General features: G+C 46.1%; 1 protein-coding gene across 4 annotated transcripts in view; it reads right to left on the reverse strand.

Moving 5' to 3' along the window:
- Positions 1–21638, reverse strand: part of ADD3 (adducin 3) — a 152216-nt gene that overhangs the window by 15717 nt on the left and 114861 nt on the right. For all 4 annotated transcript variants that reach the window (XM_073595910.1, XM_073595907.1, XM_073595909.1 and 1 more), the window contains 7 exons: positions 17558–17709; positions 15327–15407; positions 15070–15219; positions 14483–14626; positions 13356–13454; positions 8185–8367; positions 6225–6485 (listed from right to left, as the gene is read on the reverse strand). In XM_073595910.1, the coding sequence (XP_073452011.1) occupies positions 6225–6485; positions 8185–8367; positions 13356–13454; positions 14483–14626; positions 15070–15219; positions 15327–15407; positions 17558–17709 (1070 nt within the window). The remainder of the gene's footprint in view (positions 1–6224; positions 6486–8184; positions 8368–13355; positions 13455–14482; positions 14627–15069; positions 15220–15326; positions 15408–17557; positions 17710–21638) is intronic.

A 21638-nucleotide genomic window follows, 5' to 3' on the forward strand; every position in this document is an offset into this window, starting at 1 on the left:
TGTATATAGTCGTCATTCAGTGCAAAATAGTGTAAAAGGTATTTATTACTTCTCTCGGCAATACCTTCCTCTAGTTTTCTCTCTAGAAGTACGGAGCCATCTTTGTCCTGGACTGAAATGTCGGCTCAGAGAGGAGTTATGTAGACTCTGTGCAGTTCTTGCCAGTGTTTACAAATGTCCAACACAGATCTGCCCCTGCTCCAGCCTCTTATCTTGTGACTTACTAAAAGTTATAATGTACAATCTGATCACTGGAGAAAGAGGAGACTGAGGAAATGCTTCATCCTGTCTGCAGCAGACTGGTGACATCTAAGCCTAGGCAAAGTCACTAGACTGGAGGAGATCAGAGATGGCAATTAAACACTTCACAACCACCCTATAGCAGTTTTACTGCTACAGGATGGCCGCTGTGCGAAGGACCACATGATAGGTGAATACGTATATACATGTGATCCTGCACTTCCAGGTAGCAGGCGCGAATGTGTGCTGCCGGCAGCTCACTCCCGCTGTGATTATGCACAGCGGGAGCCGATGAGCGGGTACCACGGACCTGATGATCGGCGGCCCCCACTGATCATTAATTACAGAGGCAGAACGGCAGTCCGCCTATGTAAACAAGACAGATTGCTGTTCTGTCAGTAGGGAAAGCATGGATCCTGAGTCCCTGGCTGCCATTACTAGTAAAAAAAAAAATTTTAAAAAAATTTAAAAAAGTGAAATTTAAAAATAAAAATATCCCATAGTTTGTAGAAGCTCTAACTTTTGTGCAAACCAATGAATATTATACGCTTATTGGTATTTTTTTTACCAAAAAATATGTAGCAGAATACATAATGGCCTAAAATGAAGAAATTTGATGCTTTACAGTTTAAGTTATGTTTTATAGCAGAAAGTAAAAAAGAGGAGGAGTTTTCATTCTACTCTGACTGTCCTATGAGGGTACAGGTCCCCTGACCCTCTGTCCGGACAGTGCTGATTGGCCCTGTGCTGATCACATGTACCCTCCCATTAAAAAAAAAAAAAAAAACCTATAGCAATACACACCAAACTGAGCATGTGCAGCTTGCCCCCAAGGCTTTAGATTGGGGACAGTGGAAGAAGTTTAGGATCAAAGAAGACAGGATCAAACAGCCTTTTTACACAATGCAGAGGGTTAACCCCTTAGGTTCCACAGTGAGTATAACAAGCATGCTTTACTGCATATACAGACTGATTTTAGTGTTGTGTGTTTAGTAACACTTTAACTGCCAAAAGATTCCGAAGGCTGACCATAAACTAGAAAACAAACTGATTTCTCCATTCATGCTATACAGCGCAGATTACCAAAATTGTCAGCTGTTTGGGGTTGCCTGTCAAATACCCAAACAGCAGCTGCATTTGATCGGATGCAGCCGCTGTTCAGCTGAAAAATTTCCAGCAAGTCGATCAAAACAGAGCAAAGCCGGCTGTGCCAACCACTGAACCAATTAGCACTGTGTATGGCCAGCTCAACACTATTAAGCCAGTGTAGTGATTCAGACACAATTCCCAAATAGCGCAGCCAGGTTCTGCATTCCCCTAAATGCTCTTTGTAGTTTAGGGCTCTGCGAGTCCAGGATTCCCCAGTACATCAATTGCACACAGCAGATCTTTGACTCACACTCAGTGGCGCCCCTCATTTTCCCAGTATAAAGACTCAAACACACGGGCAGATGCATCATTTTTTTGGTGCTTGCTGGCAGTACTAGCATGAGATTCTGTGTAAAATACACACCTTAAAAGAGCGGCCCCCAACCCGTTGTTCGGAGAGGGGAAGCAGCAGTGCATGGAGAAGGGGGAGGAACGGAGAAGGAAAGCAGGGAGCGGTGCTCGGACAATGGGGGGGTGCTAGAGAGCGGTGCTCAGACAATGGGGGGGGAGGGGGGCTAGGGAGCGGTGCTCGGACAATGGGGGGGAGGGGGGCTAGAGAGCGGTGCTCGGACAATGGGGGGGGGAGGGGGGCTAGAGAGCGGTGCTCGGACAATGGGGGGGGGAGGGGGGCTAGAGAGCGGTGCTCGGACAATGGGGGGGGAGGGGGGCTAGAGAGCGGTGCTCAGACAATGGGGGGGGAGGGGGGCTAGAGAGCGGTGCTCGGACAATGGGGGGGGAGGGGGGCTAGAGAGCGGTGCTCGGACAATGGGGGGGGAGGGGGGCTAGAGAGCGGTGCTCGGACAATGGGGGGGGAGGGGGGCTAGAGAGCGGTGCTCGGACAATGGGGGGGGGGGGCTAGAGAGCGGTGCTCGGACAATGGGGGGGGGGCTAGAGAGCGGTGCTCGGACAAGGGGGGGGGGGGGGGGAGAGCGGTGCTCGGACAAGGGGGGGGGGGGGGAGAGAGAGCGGTGCTCGGACAAGGGGGGGGGGGGGGGGGGGAGAGAGCGGTGCTCGGACAAGGGGGGGGGGGAGAGAGAGCGGTGCTCGGACAAGGGGGGGGGGGAAGAGCGGTGCTCGGACAAGGGGGGGGGGGGAAGAGCGGTGCTCGGACAAGGGGGGGGGGGGAAGAGCGGTGCTCGGACAAGGGGGGGGGGGGGGAAGAGCGGTGCTCGGACAAGGGGGGGGGGAGAGCGGTGCTCGGACAGGGGGGGGGGGGGAAGAGCGGTGCTCGGACAAGGGGGGGGGGGGGAAGAGCGGTGCTCGGACAAGGGGGGGGGGGGGGAGAGCAGTGCTCGGACAAGGGGGGGGGGGGGGGGGGGGAAGAGCGGTGCCCGGACAAGGGGGGGGGGAAAGAGCGGTGCCCGGACAAGGGGGGGGGAAAGAGCGGTGCCCGGACAAGGGGGAGAGGGGCTAGAGAGCGGTGCTCGGACAAGGGGGGGGAGAGAGAGAGCAGTGCTCGGACAAGGGGGGGGAGAGAGCGGTGCTCGGACAAGGGGGGGGGGGGGAGAGAGCGGTGCTCGGACAAGGGGGGGGGGGGAGAGAGCGGTGCTCAGACAAGGGGGGGGGGGAGAGAGCGGTGCTCGGACAAGGGGGGGGGGGGGGGAGAGAGCGGTGCTCGGACAAGGGGGGGGGGGGGAGAGAGCGGTGCTCGGACATGGGGGGGGGGGGAGCGGTGATCAGAGAAGGGGGGGGAGCGGAGCTCGGAGAAGGGGGGGAGAGGTGCTCGGAGAAGGGGGGGGGGCGGTGCTCGGAGAAGGGGGGGGGGCGGTGCTCGGAGAAGGGGGGGGGCGGTGCTCGGAGAAGGGGGGGCGGTGCTCGGAGAAGGGGGGGGAGGGGTGCTCGGAGAAGGGGGGGAGGGGTGCTCGGAGAAGGGGGGGGGGCGCGGTGCTCGGAGAAGGGCTGCAAGCGCCCACTGGTGGTGGGAGGGTGGCAGTGCAGGTTGCTGTATATATACACACACACACACACACAATGTAAATTGATGCGCTCTAATAAACTGTTCAATGTGGATCTATAAAAATTGTGCTTAAAGCCAAATGTGATAAGGTGTATATAAAAAATGCAAAGTCACTAAAATGAATAAATTATAAGAAAAATGTGTGCAAATCCATAAAAAAAGTGCACTAGAAAAATTTGCAAATCCACTGGAAAAAATGTGCTGAGATTTGTGCAGGTTCTCCAAAATAAATACTAAAAATGCAAAAGTCAATATAATAAATTATAAGGAAAATGTGTGCAAATACGCTGAAAAAATGCACTGAAAAAGATGTGTAGATAAACTGAAAAAATGTGCTGAAATTTGTGCCAACACTAAAAATAAATACTAATCAGTATGGATGTGTGTTCAAGTTCCTGAATAAATAATACATTTTTAAATGCAAGTATTCCCCATGATGAGCACTATACACTCCATGATAATACTAAAGAGAAATAAATATATAAATAGATAACTTGTTATATGTCAGTGTTATATATAAATAATTAATATATATAAAAATATAAAATGCCGATTGAATGCGATTGTACATAGATGGTTTAGTTCATGGGATGAAATTGATGATTAACACAGGAGTTTATTCCTCAGTATACTGAGGTAATTGAATTCCTGCAATACTTGTGTATTCACAATATAGGATATTTCCTCCACAGCCACAATAGTGTAGCTGGTAGATTCTCAGTGTCAGATGATTTATGGAAGACAAACAAAGAAAAAAGAATCATTGAGCAATGTAGCTATAAGGAAAGTCCACAAGCAAAACAGCACAGTGATGAACTCACATGCGCCCGATTAGATTAGGGCATGCAGATAGGCAGATCTCAGTCAGCCGCTACGGACGAGGCTTGTTAGACAAGCCGCTGCTGTTTGATACAATGTGTTGTACAACAGACCACGTCCTAGTGCAGGTTGCTGGCTAGCTCCCCCGTGACCCACCCCCAGCCGCACAGCCCAGCCCCAAACAGTCCAGGGTCCAGAACCGATCCACGGCCCAAGGGTTGAGGACCACTGCCTAAAAAATGCTTGCGTTTAGATACATACATTTATTTTAGTGACTTTATATGGGTATGGTTATACATGTTTAGGCTACGTTCACACGGGCAAATGGCGCTGGTGCAAGTGACAGCGGGGGGCGGGGGGGGGGGAATCTGCTGATTCCTGCAGCAGTTATGGTCACCTGTGGGCAGCTAGTTGTGGCCGCCAAGCCCTGTTTAATGACAGGTCGGTGGTGGCCGCAGATATCCACGGCTGTCCGCCTAGCCAGCAATTATCTTTGGTGATCGTTCTTGGAAGCGCACACCGTTCATCCAATGTGTGTCCAGCAGCGACCTCCGCAGATAATCGTGTACAAAACTATACCCTGTAAATTATCAAGATTGGTGCAGGTAGGGACACAGCTAAACTACAACATAATCATGTACGTCAATGTGCTGTGGGGGTACAGGATTTTAACAAGTCCATAGATCCAAAAAAAGGTATCCGTGGCAGCTCCTCCAGGAGAGACAGACATAATCTCTGCAATACATAAAAGAAACAGAGGGCGTCAACAAAGTGCAGTATATAGGAAAAGACTATTACAAAATCACAACTGACAACTTACAAAATGTATAAAGATAAGAGCATATAACTGAAACGCCACTGGGTGGATTACATGCTCTCATCCTTAAGCATCTTGTAAGTTGCCACTTGTGATTTTTAATAAAGTCTTTTCCTAGATACTGCACTTATATGGCGCCCTCTTCTGTTTCCTATATAAAACTAAACCCTGAACACATCTAATTGCTGTGTTTTAGATGCCCGTATGACTGAGTCCTAAGTGTTGCCGTGCAAGGGGGGGATAGGACGAATACCAGGATAGATTTAAATGCACATAAAACACTTTTATTATTCTCTTTAAAGAATCGATTCAAAGAATCTATAGCTTGAGAAAACAGTTTTTTAAAGTATCTGATTGGCTGTTAGGCCGATTTAGTGGCTTCAGTACTTTTCTAAATGACTCATCAGCAAGCTACAAAAGTCTGAGAAAAAAAAATCCCTACCTGCATTCTTGTTAAAGTGGTTGTAAACCCTCACATATACCCAAGTGAAGTGACTGGCCTCAGATGATACACAGATCAAACAAATCCTCCTACATAAGTTGTACCTGTTTATCTGCAGTATGCCTATCTCTACATCTGTTTAGCATTTAAAAAGCTTGTCTGAGTTGTCAGAAAAAAGGGGGCAGACAGCTAAAATTACACACTGCAGAGCTCAGTGAGGGGAGCTTTGACAGCTGATTGGAGGGAAAGGACACACCCCCTTCACACAGGAAGAGCACTGAGGCTGTCCATCACAGGCTGTGTGCTGGAGCCTCCCTTCCTTGTCACCTTTTTTCTCTTGGTGTCAGGAGAACCTGTCAGAAATGACTCGTTCAGATAGCAGAGGAACAAGGGATCAGACAGGAAATACTCTTAACTGAGACAAGTACTCACTATAGAGCAGGGGTCTCAAACTGGTGGCCCTCCAGCTGTTGCAAAACTACAAGTCCCATCATGCCTCTGCCTGTGGGAGTCATGCTTGTAAACGTCAGCCTTGCAATGCCTCATGGGACTTGTAGTTTCGCAACAGCTGGAAGCCCGCCAGTTTGAGACCCCTGCTATAGAGGGATAGGCTTTGTTCATATTTCATGTCTTAGGTTTACAACCACTTTAAGTTTTGATACAAGATTACTATGACAGCCAGGCAGCTAGCGGTTACAGAAGCAAATGTCAATAATAGGCAGCCTCCAAGTATCTTTACAGGTTCCGGTCGTGTTCCCGGAAATGGAGCTTTACATACGTGAGACTGGAGCTCATCTCACCGTGATCTTAGTCCTTGGACTCATCTCGCCATTAAAGGACTCCTCAGGAACCTGGACCTTCATATACGTGTTTGGCGAGTTCAGCCACCTTGTCTTCTCCCTTTGCTGCTTCTGGGCGAGGAATTTCAGAGGAGAGCACGGCATGGACTGGTCGTCCTCAAAGGTGAAGGCCGTGACCGTAGCGGGGATCTCTACTTCGCTCTTGTGGCGCGGCTTATCTCGGGTCAGCGGCTGCCTGTAAGCGAATCCAGTCCGGTAACCCTGTGGAGGACGGAGAGAGAGAAAAATGTTCAGATGCAAGCTGTACAGTAAGGGTTAGCAGGGCCAGAACATATTGCAGCTTATCAGGGTTCAGATGTGGTGGCTGCATTCGTTTTTCTTTTTTCAGGATCCCCCCCCTCAACTTTTATCTGCTGATCCTGCCAGTAACACTTCCTGCCCAGGGTGATAACATAGGCACGATACTGGAGGAGCAGCATTGTCACCACAGTACAAAAAGTAGAGCTACCTCTGAACTACAAAACGTCCCCACCTATGTTATGCATAATAGGAGAGGGGGAGGGTTTCTGTAGTCCTAATATACTTTTTTGTTCAGTTTGGATAGAGAGTTATAACTCCATCAGATTTTCATAGAGGTCTATGTCTCTACTGTAGGGATTCATCTATTTGTTCTGGTGACCACTGTTTTTGGGACAGTGACGAAAGACCGAAAAAAAAAAAAAAAACTTTACAGTTGTCACTAGAAACAGGTATAGAGGAGAAATCATTAAATGGAGAGCATGTGACAAAAAAAAAAAAAAAAAATCTGCATCAAATAAAACACATTTTATAATATTTTTTTTCTTTTTTGGAGACAGCTGAACAATGACCTTGACAGGCTTGACGCCAATTTACAGACTTGTAATGATCCCAACAGCCAGTAGATGGCAGCATAGAAAAAACCTGTGCAATATAAAGAGAAAGTGTACAAGTGTGGAGGAACTGACCACTGTCAACCATTACTTCCTATTGATAATCAATACTCTCCTATTGACAATCATTGTTTAATCAATACGTTTCACTGAACACAATCAATACTTAAAAGTGAAAAATAAAGAGAAATAAAATGCTTCCTACTGATTTTTTTCAACGTTCCTACTTATGAATACTGCCTACTGATAACAATCAACATTTTCTACTAACAATCAATACTTCCTACTGATGAGAATCAATACGGACTACTAACAACAAATCAATAATTATTTTATAGGACAACCAATACTTATCTGTGCAATATAAAGAGATGGGTGTACATGTGCAGAAGAACTTCCTATTAAAAGACAGCCAATACCGTCCTGTCCATTAAAGACAGCCAATACCGTCCTGTCCATTAAAGACAGCCAATACCGTCCTGTCCATTAAAGACAGCCAATACCGTCCTGTCCATTAAAGACAGCCAATACCGTCCTGTCCATTAAAGACAGCCAATACCGTCCTGTCCATTAAAGACAGCCAATACCGTCCTGTCCATTAAAGACAGCCAATACCGTCCTGTCCATTAAAGACAGCCAATACCGTCCTGTCCATTAAAGACAGCCAATACCGTCCTGTCCATTAAAGACAGCCAATACCGTCCTGTCCATTAAAGACAGCCAATACCGTCCTGTCCACTGAGGACAACTGACATTTCTACTGATGACAGCCTACACTTCTACATATAGTATAAAGAAATGGATGTACAATACTCCCTTATTAAAGGCAATCAATACTTCCTATAAACACTATTTTAATGTTAAAACTTTCTGTAATGTGAGCACCTACAGAAAACACTAATGTGAAAAGAGCTTAGGAACTCTGCGCCCATATCCCCAGTGCTGCAGGGACCCAGTAATCACTTTTGCAGCAGCCCATTCCCAAAAGTTCTAAAAATCACTGAATTTTCTTTTGCTCCAAATTCCCTTGTAAAATCTTCATCACTCACCAGGTTGTCCAGCATTCTCATGAGCGATTCAAACTCCAGCTCCCCAGCTTTCCATTTGTGCTGGCCTTCCATGTTTACCCCTCCCCCGCCAGTTGCAGCCAACGAATGCGTGACGGGTTTATACTTCTCCAGGTCCAGAAGGAGGAGGTTGTCGATCCCTCCGGAGCCGGCCAGAGCATGGACCTGCAGGAACAGGGAAGGCAGGTGTTAGCACTAACTGTATGAGATAGATATAGATATACACACACACACACACACACACACACACACACACACACACACACACACACACTGCTCAAAAAAAGTAAAAGGAACACTTTGAAAACACATCAGATCTCAAATTGGTAAAAAATGTCATGCTAGATATATATACTGATATGGACTGGGTCATGTGTTAGGAACGAAAGGAAGCCACACTGTTTGATGGAAAAGAAAGTTATCAACTTACAGAGGGCTGAATTAAAAGACATTCCAAAAATCAAAGTGAAAAAATGATGCAGCAGGCTAGTCCATTTTGCTCAAATTTCATTGCAGCAACTCGGCGTCAGATCAACCAAAACAGCTCCCGGGGGGGTGGTGTCTCCGATTGCCGAGCGATGTATGGCCTTCGCCACCATCTCACGAACCACAATATGTAAGCATGCACTCTGTGTGGGGGTTTTTAATTACCCCACCTCCGTTTCATGTTTATAATTACCAGTTCATTTTTTTATCCTTTATTTTAGATCAAGATACGCGCTTGCTCCTGACGAGTGGCACAAGAAGCCACGAAACGCGTAGAGCTATCATTGTCGCGTTTTTCACCAGCGTCATACCATTCCTAATTTTTTGAGTTTTTTGGAGGCTTATTTTGCAGGCAATATTTCTTATTATATGGTTGTGTATTAATACCCTACTGATGTACCATGGAGAATTGTTTTATTCATTGAATCATGTATATTTGCTGCTATTATTGCTGATATTTCTCTCTATTTGTGATTGATATATAATTTTATATGCATGTTTTACTTTCATGAATTCAATAAAATTTCCCTAGTAGTCCATCGGTTTTGTTTTTTGGACATTTCACGCCTTTCATTTAAAGTCCCACTTTTGTTGCTTTTTTCTTAGACTAGTAAAGGGATGGAAACGCATGACCTCATCCGGTCATGGTTTCATTTAAAGTCCCACGGGATGGACAATCCCAAACCCTTCTCTAATATAAATGTACAGGGATGGATAGGCGTGAAATGGTTCTATTTTTCAATCCCATCACATTCATTGTGATTTATTTAAAATTTCATTTGCCTCTTCTTTCAATTGCTCGATTATATTTTTAGTATCATTATTTTTGAACTATTTTTGGATAATTATTTATGATGTAGATCTTGACACCAGCTTTTTATAGAGGGTTCGTTTGTTTCAGTGGTGGCCCCCTTGGCCTCAATGCGTCGCTTGTCCTCTTGGTTTTTCCCCCCTTCCGGGAGCTGTGACGCGCCTGTCGGCCCCTCCCCCTTCCCCGTAGGGAGGGGTGGATCCGCCGCCACTGCGCGTCAGCGTCACGCACTCCCCATCGAGCGTGCGCACCCCTCTGGATGCCGACGCGCTCGATTGGATGGTTTCCTTCATGCACACTACTGGGAAGGGGCGTGGGCGTCGGCTGGCCGGGCGCTGTTGCCCGATTGGTGATGCCGTACGCAATCCCTCCCATGTGTGTGCGGCGTGACGTTGGTGGGCGTTTCCGGTGGTGGCGCTCATATGGGCGCAGCCTCGGCGGGTTTGGCTCTCGAGGCTGCCTACTTCACTGGGTGTCATGTTTGTTTGGCAACACACACCGTCTTTCTTCCTCCATGATGCCTACCCTGCACACCAGGTATCTCTATCCATGCTTTAGTCTCTGGCTTTTTCCCCTTTCTCTTGCATTTTTCTGTGGTGTCGGGTTTCCTTTGGTGGTTTTGCTTGGATGCTTCCATCCAGTTTCCTTTCCTTGTCCTTCACTTGGTCACTCATGCTTCTTCCATTTCACTTCTGCATTCTCCTTTCACACCCAGCTGTTCATCTTCACGGTTGGGTTGCTAATTTGATCTTTCATCTGTACCTCTCACTCCAGGTTTGCCTCGGGGGTCCTGGCCTACCTTGGATGGTGCCCTGTGGGGCTGCCCCCATTGGTCCGTCCACCTCAGCTCCCGGGGGGGTGGTGTCTCCGATTGCCGAGCGATGTATGGCCTTCGCCACCATCTCACGAACCACAATATGTAAGCATGCACTCTGTGTGGGGGTTTTTAATTACCCCACCTCCGTTTCATGTTTATAATTACCAGTTCATTTTTTTATCCTTTATTTTAGATCAAGATACGCGCTTGCTCCTGACGAGTGGCACAAGAAGCCACGAAACGCGTAGAGCTATCATTGTCGCGTTTTTCACCAGCGTCATACCATTCCTAATTTTTTGAGTTTTTTGGAGGCTTATTTTGCAGGCAATATTTCTTATTATATGGTTGTGTATTAATACCCTACTGATGTACCATGGAGAATTGTTTTATTCATTGAATCATGTATATTTGCTGCTATTATTGCTGATATTTCTCTCTATTTGTGATTGATATATAATTTTATATGCATGTTTTACTTTCATGAATTCAATAAAATTTCCCTAGTAGTCCATCGGTTTTGTTTTTTGGACATTTCACGCCTTTCATTTAAAGTCCCACTTTTGTTGCTTTTTTCTTAGACTAGTAAAGGGATGGAAACGCATGACCTCATCCGGTCATGGTTTCATTTAAAGTCCCACGGGATGGACAATCCCAAACCCTTCTCTAATATAAATGTACAGGGATGGATAGGCGTGAAATGGTTCTATTTTTCAATCCCATCACATTCATTGTGATTTATTTAAAATTTCATTTGCCTCTTCTTTCAATTGCTCGATTATATTTTTAGTATCATTATTTTTGAACTATTTTTGGATAATTATTTATGATGTAGATCTTGACACCAGCTTTTTATAGAGGGTTCGTTTGTTTCAGTGGTGGCCCCCTTGGCCTCAATGCGTCGCTTGTCCTCTTGGTTTTTCCCCCCTTCCGGGAGCTGTGACGCGCCTGTCGGCCCCTCCCCCTTCCCCGTAGGGAGGGGTGGATCCGCCGCCACTGCGCGTCAGCGTCACGCACTCCCCATCGAGCGTGCGCACCCCTCTGGATGCCGACGCGCTCGATTGGATGGTTTCCTTCACGCACACTACTGGGAAGGGGCGTGGGCGTCGGCTGGCCGGGCGCTGTTGCCCGATTGGTGATGCCGTACGCAATCCCTCCCATGTGTGTGCGGCGTGACGTTGGTGGGCGTTTCCGGTGGTGGCGCTCATATGGGCGCAGCCTCGGCGGGTTTGGCTCTCGAGGCTGCCTACTTCACTGGGTGTCATGTTTGTTTGGCAACACACACCGTCTTTCTTCCTCCATGATGCCTACCCTGCACACCAGGTATCTCTATCCATGCTTTAGTCTCTGGCTTTTTCCCCTTTCTCTTGCATTTTTCTGTGGTGTCGGGTTTCCTTTGGTGGTTTTGCTTGGATGCTTCCATCCAGTTTCCTTTCCTTGTCCTTCACTTGGTCACTCATGCTTCTTCCATTTCACTTCTGCATTCTCCTTTCACACCCAGCTGTTCATCTTCACGGTTGGGTTGCTAATTTGATCTTTCATCTGTACCTCTCACTCCAGGTTTGCCTCGGGGGTCCTGGCCTACCTTGGATGGTGCCCTGTGGGGCTGCCCCCATTGGTCCGTCCACCTCAGCTCCCGGGGGGGTGGTGTCTCCGATTGCCGAGCGATGTATGGCCTTCGCCACCATCTCACGAACCACAATATGTAAGCATGCACTCTGTGTGGGGGTTTTTAATTACCCCACCTCCGTTTCATGTTTATAATTACCAGTTCATTTTTTTATCCTTTATTTTAGATCAAGATACGCGCTTGCTCCTGACGAGTGGCACAAGAAGCCACGAAACGCGTAGAGCTATCATTGTCGCGTTTTTCACCAGCGTCATACCATTCCTAATTTTTTGAGTTTTTTGGAGGCTTATTTTGCAGGCAATATTTCTTATTATATGGTTGTGTATTAATACCCTACTGATGTACCATGGAGAATTGTTTTATTCATTGAATCATGTATATTTGCTGCTATTATTGCTGATATTTCTCTCTATTTGTGATTGATATATAATTTTATATGCATGTTTTACTTTCATGAATTCAATAAAATTTCCCTAGTAGTCCATCGGTTTTGTTTTTTGGACATTTCACGCCTTTCATTTAAAGTCCCACTTTTGTTGCTTTTTTCTTAGATCAACCAAAACATAATGCCCCAGAGGTGTTCTATTGGATTTAGGTCAGGAGAGCGTGGGGGCCATTCAATGGTATCAATTTCTTCATCCTCCAAGAACTGGCTGCATACTATTGCCACATGAGGCCGGGCATTGTCCTGTACCAAGAGGAACCCAGGACCCACTGCACCAACGTAGGATCTGACAATGGGTTCAAGGATTTCATCCGATACCTAATAGCAGTCAGGGTGCCATTGTCTAGCCTATAGAGGTCTGTGCGTCCCTCCATGGATATGTCTCCCCAGACCATCACTGACCCACCACCAAACCGGTCATGCTGAATGATGGTACAGGCAGCATAATATTCTCTGCGGCCTCTTCAGACCCTTTCTCCCACAGACATGTGCTCAGGGTGAACCTGCTCTCATCTGTGAAAAGCACAGGGCACCCAGTGGCGAAACCTGCCAATTCTGGCGATTAATGGCCGATTTCAATCGAGCTCCACGGTGCCGGGAAGTGAGCACAGAGCCCACTAGAGGACGTCAGGCCCTGTGCTCACTGCCCGGCACCGTGGAGCTCTATTGGCATTAGCCATTGAACACCAGAATTGGCAGGTTCAGTCCATATCAGTATAGATATCCAGCATGATATTTTCCCCCATTCAGATCTCTCTCTACATATACACACTATATATACACACACACACACACTAATAAATATGTACATAGTGAGCGATATGAATGTTAGCAACTACCCTGAACCTTCTATAACATCAAAGTCACTGAGCATTCAGGTAGAAGCATCTTTTCCTACATTCCTTTAAATTCACCATTGATGACATTTGGGTGGAGTGTCCATATAAAAGAAGTTTATGAGTGTTACCTGAACTTCACAGGCCAGCTGTACATTGAAGATGTAATGGAAAGCTTCCTCCAATGTCTCTCCTAAAGCCATCACCCCGTGATTCCGCAGAACCAGAACCTGCACATAGAGAGACAATATGATGTCAGGGAATACGGTCTGGGCTTAGGATGGTCAAGGTCAATACTATACTGTACAACGAGTATATACAAATGATAGTATAATAAAGTACAATAAGTATGTACCATGCAAGTTCAATGCTATGCAACAGCTATGTACAAAGAGTACAAAACTGTACAATAGATATGTATCATGCAAGTACAATACTGTACAGAGTACAATATGGCACAACAGGTAAGTAGTATGTGAGCAAAATACGTTACAATAGGTATGTACAATGCAAGTTCAATACGTTTGAAAGATGTCAGTATAATATGGTACAACAGATACATATATTGTGAGCACAATACTGTAAAATAAGTACGTATGATGAGGGTACACGTGGTGTGAGTACAAGACTGCACAAAAGATACATCCCAAAAGTACAATAGATACGTACCATGCGTTACAACAGACCAAACCAAGTAGAATACTGTACAATACGTATATTGTACAACAGATATGCATCATGAGCGTACTATACTATGTAATACGTACCATGTGAGTACAATACTGTGCAACAGAGATGTACCATTTGAGTAAGATACCATATGATACTGTACATACCATGTGAGTACAATACTATACAATAAATGTATACCATGCAAGTATAATACTGTACAAAAAAACAATGACCATACCATAGGTACATATGATGAGTACAATACTGTATAATAGGTATGTACCATGTGAGTACAATGAGAATACAATACATGCAATAGTCAATACGAAATAGAATGTCAGTACAACACCACACAATAGGTGGGTAGGGAGTACAAGACTGTACACTATCTAAGTATCGTATACTGGTAGTATACTGCACATAAGGCAAGTACTACTACCAGTACAATACTGCTGTAGCAGCGATCTGGTACATATCATGTTGGCACATATACAGTAGCCAAATCAGAGAACATATCATTGTTGCCAGTGCAGGCTTGAGCCCAATCCAGAAGAAACATGTATGGGAACAGACAGACAAATCATACCTTGGCACTCGGGCCCAGAACTTTCTGCAGCTGGATTCGTTCTTGCTGCTCATCCAGGGAGCCCTGGTAGTTGTAGTAAGCAACATCCCCGAGGATTAAAGCCTCCTGAGAGATGGGGAGGATGCCACATTTCATGGAGGAGACCTGAAATTTAAAAGAAGATTCTGAGTATCGATCGTACACAGAACTTGTATGCCCATCAACTGATTTCCCTTCTCTTGTTGCCAAGCTGACCAACAGCTGGGAGTCAAATTATAAGATATTTAAAAACAAGGTTAAAAAATTGTGAGTAATCATAAGTGCACATAGAGAGAAAAAAAAAAATTGCATTGCATTGCATGCGGTTTGCGGAGCAGTTGTGGTGTGGCTCAATAGAACCTCCATGGGTCACATTCCAAATACAACATGCGGTTTCATTTTTGCAGTGGCCGTGAAGTACAGTATAGCAGCCGCGCAATGTGTACAGCCCTGAGCAGTGGACATCTGCATTCAGATGGGCAGTCAAACCGCCTGGTTTTACCGCCTCCTGGTCACGCGCATGAAGGAACCGCCACTCTAGACATCGAACAGGGGGGGGAAGCACTCACAGCGGCCGTGGCGGGGGTGTGAATGTGGATGACGCAGCGCACATCAGGGCGCGTGGAGTAAATGGCTGCATGTGGGCTGAATCCTGATGGGTCAACGAGCAGGTTGGTGCTTCCCTGGTCAACCACCTCACCGACAATGTTCAGCTTCACCTACAGAAAAAAAAAAAGAGCGGTCAGAGAAGGAAACATCTGGCAGGGACGAGGGATAGCAAATGTTAACAATGGCATTATAGTAGGAGGCTGTAAAGCTCGCTCACCAGATTGGAGGCTGACGCTTCGGAAAAGGAGAGGCCTCTGGGAATGATGAGAATATGGTCCTGTTCCTTGCTCACTCTGACCTATAAAGAAGACAGGAATTAGACAGGAGACATCATGTAGGCACAGAGGCCAATCACCAAACCCCAGTGCTGTCACATTTTGGGGGGGGGCAAGGATTCAGCCCTGCGCAAGGTCCAACCAGACTGACTTTAGAGCTTACACAAAGCTTCTTCCCTTTATTTCCAGTGTGATTGAATGAACCAACAGGGCTGTGAAGGAAATGGGAGTACAATTAGTTGCAGTCTACTAGCAACCAGGAGGAGCTCTTTTCTTCCCCCCACATCAAAGGCAGGATTAGGCCCCTGGTTACAGGACCCAATGGATTTTTAGACTAGTGGCTCCATCCTCAAGATACCTGTGGTGTCACCTAGACAAGGGAGGCTACAAAGCCAGATGCTCTGCTGTCTCTACATAAAACCATAGTAGTCTGTCTCCCTCTCTAGAAAGGGTGTGTGTGTGTGTGTGTGTGTGTGTGTGTGTGTGTGTATAGCACACACATATACATACACATATATACACTTGTAGAGGAGAACCGCACTCCGCTTACAGTTTAGTGCCAGCAATCAGGTCTTCCCACCGACCTTATATATAGAAAAAAAGTCCAAGAGGTTGCTGCACTTAAAAACTTCTTTTCACAATATCTTCAGGAGAGATTTACAAAGTATAATCCTTTCAAGCAATATCAAAAAGCAACAAATGCTTACACAGTTTCAGATTCAGATATGGATGGATGGATTACGTTTCGGGCTAGTCAGCTTACGCCCTTCCTGAGATCCATTGAAGCACATCTGAAGGTTTCATTCCAATCATTCATTTAAATACAGGTTTAGTGAAGTACTTCACATATGGAATCAATATGGCTAATTAGTTCAAATCGCATACCATTTAACATCTATATATGCATATGTTTATCTATAACATGCCATTAAAGCAAGGATAAGCAGCAGGTGTCAAATCTCATTCTCCTCACTCGCATTATAATATATTCAGAATACCTATAAAAATGCAGGAAAATGGTACATTCATGAGTAAAAACAAGAAGACACATATATACACACATAACTAGAAATGTGAATTCCTGTGTTGGCGTGTGTACACATTGTTTATGTTGGGGTGTGTATACATCATTCTTTCAATGGTTGCTTTGTTCATTGCTGATTTCTTTGGAATTGTTGCATTATGCATGACAATGTATATCAGGCGAACAAACCCTTGACAAAGTATCAACTCCACCCAATCCCACACCGCCATGAATAATGTATTCTGGGTGGGGATTTAGTACTACGGTGGAAGATCTTAAAAAATTCAGGTCAAGGCTATAAAGATCTGCGGTATTTGGACAGTTGTGAAGGTGACACCAGGACAAGGTATGTAGAAAAAGAGTGCCAGAGTATGGTTGATGCTCCAGATAATGTTTATTATTGCAGAAACTGTATAACAATATTTAACACTTTTTGGGTGCCCCCCCCCCCCTTTCATTAGGGTAGGGTAGAAAAACAAGACTGGGTAACAGGATCTTCTACTCGCCATAAATTCCCTTTCTCTGAGTTCATTGAAGGCCACAGCTTGGCAAGATACTTGACCACTGAGGTGAGTCCTTCCATGATTGTAAGAGAAGAAACATTTGTTAGGAATACTGCAGGTAAAATTTGAAAACCTCATAAGGTCCACTGTGGTTGCAGGTTTGAAAGCCTAAGGGCCACACCACCCTTAAATGTGCCAGATCTCTGATCTTAGAGGCTCACCAGTTGGGTCTGGATGGTACTGGGATTGAGACCCCCCCTGGGAACATCAGGTGCTGTAGGCTGTTATCACAGTTTAACTCCAAGAAGTGTTGGATGTTGATGCTTTTTCATCCTGAATAGGCCCTTGAATACCTGAAACATGTTGGAAGTTTTTAACCAACACTGATGAATAAACCTTATCTGGACAGTCAACCGAACTTTGGCTTTTTTTCTGCAAACATTGAGCCAATATGCACACAAGGCCTGGGTCAGGGTCGGTTGTGCCTCAGAGAGCTGCCTCAAAAAAAAAAAAAAAAAAAAAAAAAAAAAAAAAGCCGTCATATCAGAATGGAATACTAATCTACACCAGGGTCAATCACTCTACTTCTCCCCAGAGAGCGAAAAGCTGGTACTGGTTTCAGTAAACCAGAAGACGTGCAACTCACCGTAAAATAGGCATTGCTCAGGTGGGCCCATCCAAAGAGATCAGCTAGGCGGTACATGCTGGCCAGCTTACACCTTGTGAGCTTCTCCCCTTTCGCCATTGCGGCCTCTACAGCAGGGTGGATGTCATTGATTGGCATGACCATCCCCAGACCTGAGAGGGACAAATGTAGAATTACTCTTAAAACATGGTTTACTTGTGATCATGCCCTGTTATATCTTGTATTACACATTTTAGGATTTTTACCTTCTCTATTTTTCTTTTAATATTTTTGCCACAACAGGTGTCGATAGTGTTACCAGTTTCAGAACCAAACCCCCCCCCCCGAGAATACCCTTAGGCATATTCATAAAACATTCTTTTGACCTTCATCTAGTGCAGGGGTCTCCAAACTTTCTAAACAAAGGGCCAGTTTATTGTCCTTCAGACTTTTGGGGGGCCAGATTTTGGGCAGCAGGAGTGGGAAATTTTGGCATAAGTGAAAGTAAACGTAGCCACATATGATATTTGGGGGAGGAGAAACAACACCCTGTTGTTGGCATCATTGGGAGAAATGGTACCCCATTGTTATCAACTGGCAGAATAGTGTTTATCACTGGAAGGAATATGCCCCAAGGGACGGATAAAGGCAAGCAAAGGGCCGCAGTTTGGAGACCACTGATCTAGTGGCATTGAGGAATTTCAGAAAATGATGCCGCATATTGGCCACTAGATGGAGCTGGATCATTTGGAGTACTCTGTTCGAGAAATTGCAGTTTAAATATGTGCAGCATGCCCAATTATCAGGGGCTCACACCATGACTGTAATGAGTTGCCAGGTCTGTATACCTGTTGTGCCCATTATGAGGGGCTCCTACTATTCCTGCAGTGAGTTCCCAGGTCTGTACACCTGCTGTGTCCATTATGAAGGGTCCCCACCATCCCTGTGCTGATTTCCCGGGTCCTCACACCTGATGTGTCCATTATGAAGGGTTCCCACCATCCCTGTGCTGATTTCCCGGGTCCTCACACCTGATGTGTCCATTATGAAGGGTTCCCACCATCCCTGTGCTGATTTCCCAGGTCTGTACACCTGATGTGTCCATCATGAAGGGTTTCCACCATCCCTGTGCTGATTTTCTGGGCCCTCACACCTGATGTGTCCATCATGAAGGGTTCCCACCAACCCTGTGCTGATTTCCCAGGTCTGTACACCTGATGTGTCCATCATGAAAGGGTTTCCACCATCCCTGTGCTGATTTTCTGGGTCTGTACACCTGATGTGTCCATTATGAAGGGTTCCCACCATCCCTGTGCTGATTTCCCAGGTCTGTACACCTGATGTGTCCATCATGAAAGGGTTTCCACCATCCCTGTGCTGATTTCCCAGGTCTGTACACCTGATGTGTCCATCATGAAAGGGTTTCCACCATCCCTGTGCTGATTTCCTGGGTCTGTACACCTGATGTGTCCATTATGAAGGGTTCCCACCATCCCTGTGCTGATTTCCCAGGTCTGTACACCTGCTGTGCCCATTATAAAGGCATTTCCACCATCCCTATACAGATCCTTCAAGTTTCACAAGAATTCACAAAGTTGGGAGCATGAAATTGTCCAAAATGTCTTGGTATGCTGATGCCTTAAGAGTTCCCTTCACTGGAACTAAGGGGCCAAGCCCAACCCCTGAAAAACAACCCCCACACCATAATCCCCCCTCCACCAAATGATTTGGACCAGTGCACAAAGCAAGGTCCATATAGACATGGATGAGTGAGTTTGGGGTGGAGGAACTTGACTGGCCTGCAGAGTCCTGACCTCAACCCGATAGAACACCTTTGGGATGAACTGGAGCAGAGACTATGAGCCAGGCGTCCCAATATTTTTATCAATATAGTGTATCTATCCATACACACCCTCACACACACTTCTGCAGTTATTCTGTCCCAGTGACCACACAGGAAACCAGCAAAAAGCTCTGCAACAAGACCCAGACAACATAATAAAATGTGAAATTCCTGGCCATTGAAGGCAATAGCTCACCCTGCGTTGTGATCTTGCCACCAGCCGCCCCATGTCCGCACTTAATAACTTCCTCCAAATGCTGTCGTAACATGACCAGATTCAGAATATATTCTCTTTATTAAAAAGTCCTTCTCTTACGTGTTTCAACCCGCCCAGGGCTCCTCTAAAAGAGGCATCAACAGATCTCTCCAAAATGTGTTTAAAGATTTCAAATTAAAACATTTAAAAAAAAATTATTCAAAGGAAGCTGCAAAAAGCAGAACATTTCCAAAGTCCGCAAAACACTGGTTACACCCTCTAGATACAAATCGGCTTGTATTTTCTGGACGTATGAACATGATCGATGAAGAGATCCGGGCTCAGAGGGAGATCCCTGGGTCAGCTTGTATATTCTGGACGTATGTGAAGGATGTAGACGAGATCGATGAAGAGATTCGGGCTCAGAGGGAGATCCCTGGGTCAGCTCATATATTCTGGACGTATGTGGACGTGATCGATGAAGAGATCCAGGCTCAGAGGGAGATCCCTGGGTCAGCTTGTATATTCTGGACGTATGTGAACACGATCGATGAAGAGATCCGGGCTCAGAGGGAGATCCCTGGGTCAGCTCATATATTCTGGACGTATGTGGACGTGATCCATGAAGAGATCCGGGCTCAGAGGGAGATCCCTGGGTCAGCTTGTATATTCTGGACGTATGTGAACACGATCGATGAAGAGATCCGGGCTCAGAGGGAGATCCCTGGGTCAGCTTGTATATTCTGGACGTATGTGAACACGATCTATGAAGAGATCTGGGCTCAGAGGGAGATCCCTGGGTCAGTTTGTATATTCTGGACGTATGTGAACACGATCGATGAAGAGATCCGGGCTCAGAGGGAGATCCCTGGGTCAGCTTGTATATTCTGGACGTATGTGAACACGATCGATGAAGAGATCCGGGCTCAGAGGGAGATCCCTGGGTCAGCTTGTATATTCTGGACGTATGTGAACACGATCGATGAAGAGATCCGGGCTCAGAGGGAGATCCCTGGGTCAGCTTGTATATTCTGGACGTATGTGAACACGATCGATGAAGAGATCCGGGCTCAGAGGGAGATCCCTGGGTCAGCTTGTATATTCTGGACGTATGTGAACACGATCGATGAAGAGATCCGGGCTCAGAGGGAGATCCCTGGGTCAGCTTGTATATTCTGGACGTATGTGAAGGATGTAGACGCGATCGATAAAGAGATCCGGACTCAGAGAGAGATCCCTGGGTGTCCCCAGCTGCACATCGATCAGGAGAGGAAGGAGGCACAGTGCTATCCGCTGGTGAAATCCATCGCCATGAATGATTTAATCGCTCTCAGAACCCAGAGGCTTCCTCTGATTCCTCCTCTATCACACGGAAGTGATCCTTCCCTCGGGGCGTCTACACTGCGCCACACTTTGTACTTTCACACCGTGCCCTTCCATAAACCTCAACCTGCTTCTGTAAGGGTGTGCCTGGCGGCAGCAGAGAGCGGTGAGATCCGGGACACACCGACAGAACAGCCACCAAGATAAGGATCACTGACATACGTTTAAAAAAGGGGAACGAGGAAGGAATTTAACTTTCTAGCATTAAAGTTTAGCTGTACTATTGCTTATATTTTCTAGAAGCTTTAAAACTTGCTGAGATGTACAGACTTCTCTCCTTTACGCAAATGATTTACTCTACTTTCATTGCACACTGTGAGCCTCTCACAATGTGCATTAGAAAGCTGCAGCAAGTCAGATAGAGCCCACCTCATTTCCTGGCTGAAGGACATCCAGCATCATCTAGCCCTTTCCTTCCCCTGCCTGGCAGTCCCCAGCCCGTCTTTATCATTCACTGTATTTCAGACCTTTTAATCAGATTATCAGCATCAAATGTGGGCATAATCCAGGGAGCCCCAGGCAAGGCAGTCCTTTACTCCTCCCCTCCAAGCTAACAACTGACTCCACTGTTAAAGTGGTTGTAAACCTCATTCATGAAATCTGTAGTGTTTACTTATCTCTTACCAAAGCCCTGAGTCCTGTGTCTTTCTGCTGCTTCATTCCTCTGTTATCAGCATGAT

This window comes from Aquarana catesbeiana, linkage group LG08, assembly GCF_042186555.1.
Source record: "Aquarana catesbeiana isolate 2022-GZ linkage group LG08, ASM4218655v1, whole genome shotgun sequence".
Lineage (NCBI taxonomy): Eukaryota > Metazoa > Chordata > Amphibia > Anura > Ranidae > Aquarana > Aquarana catesbeiana.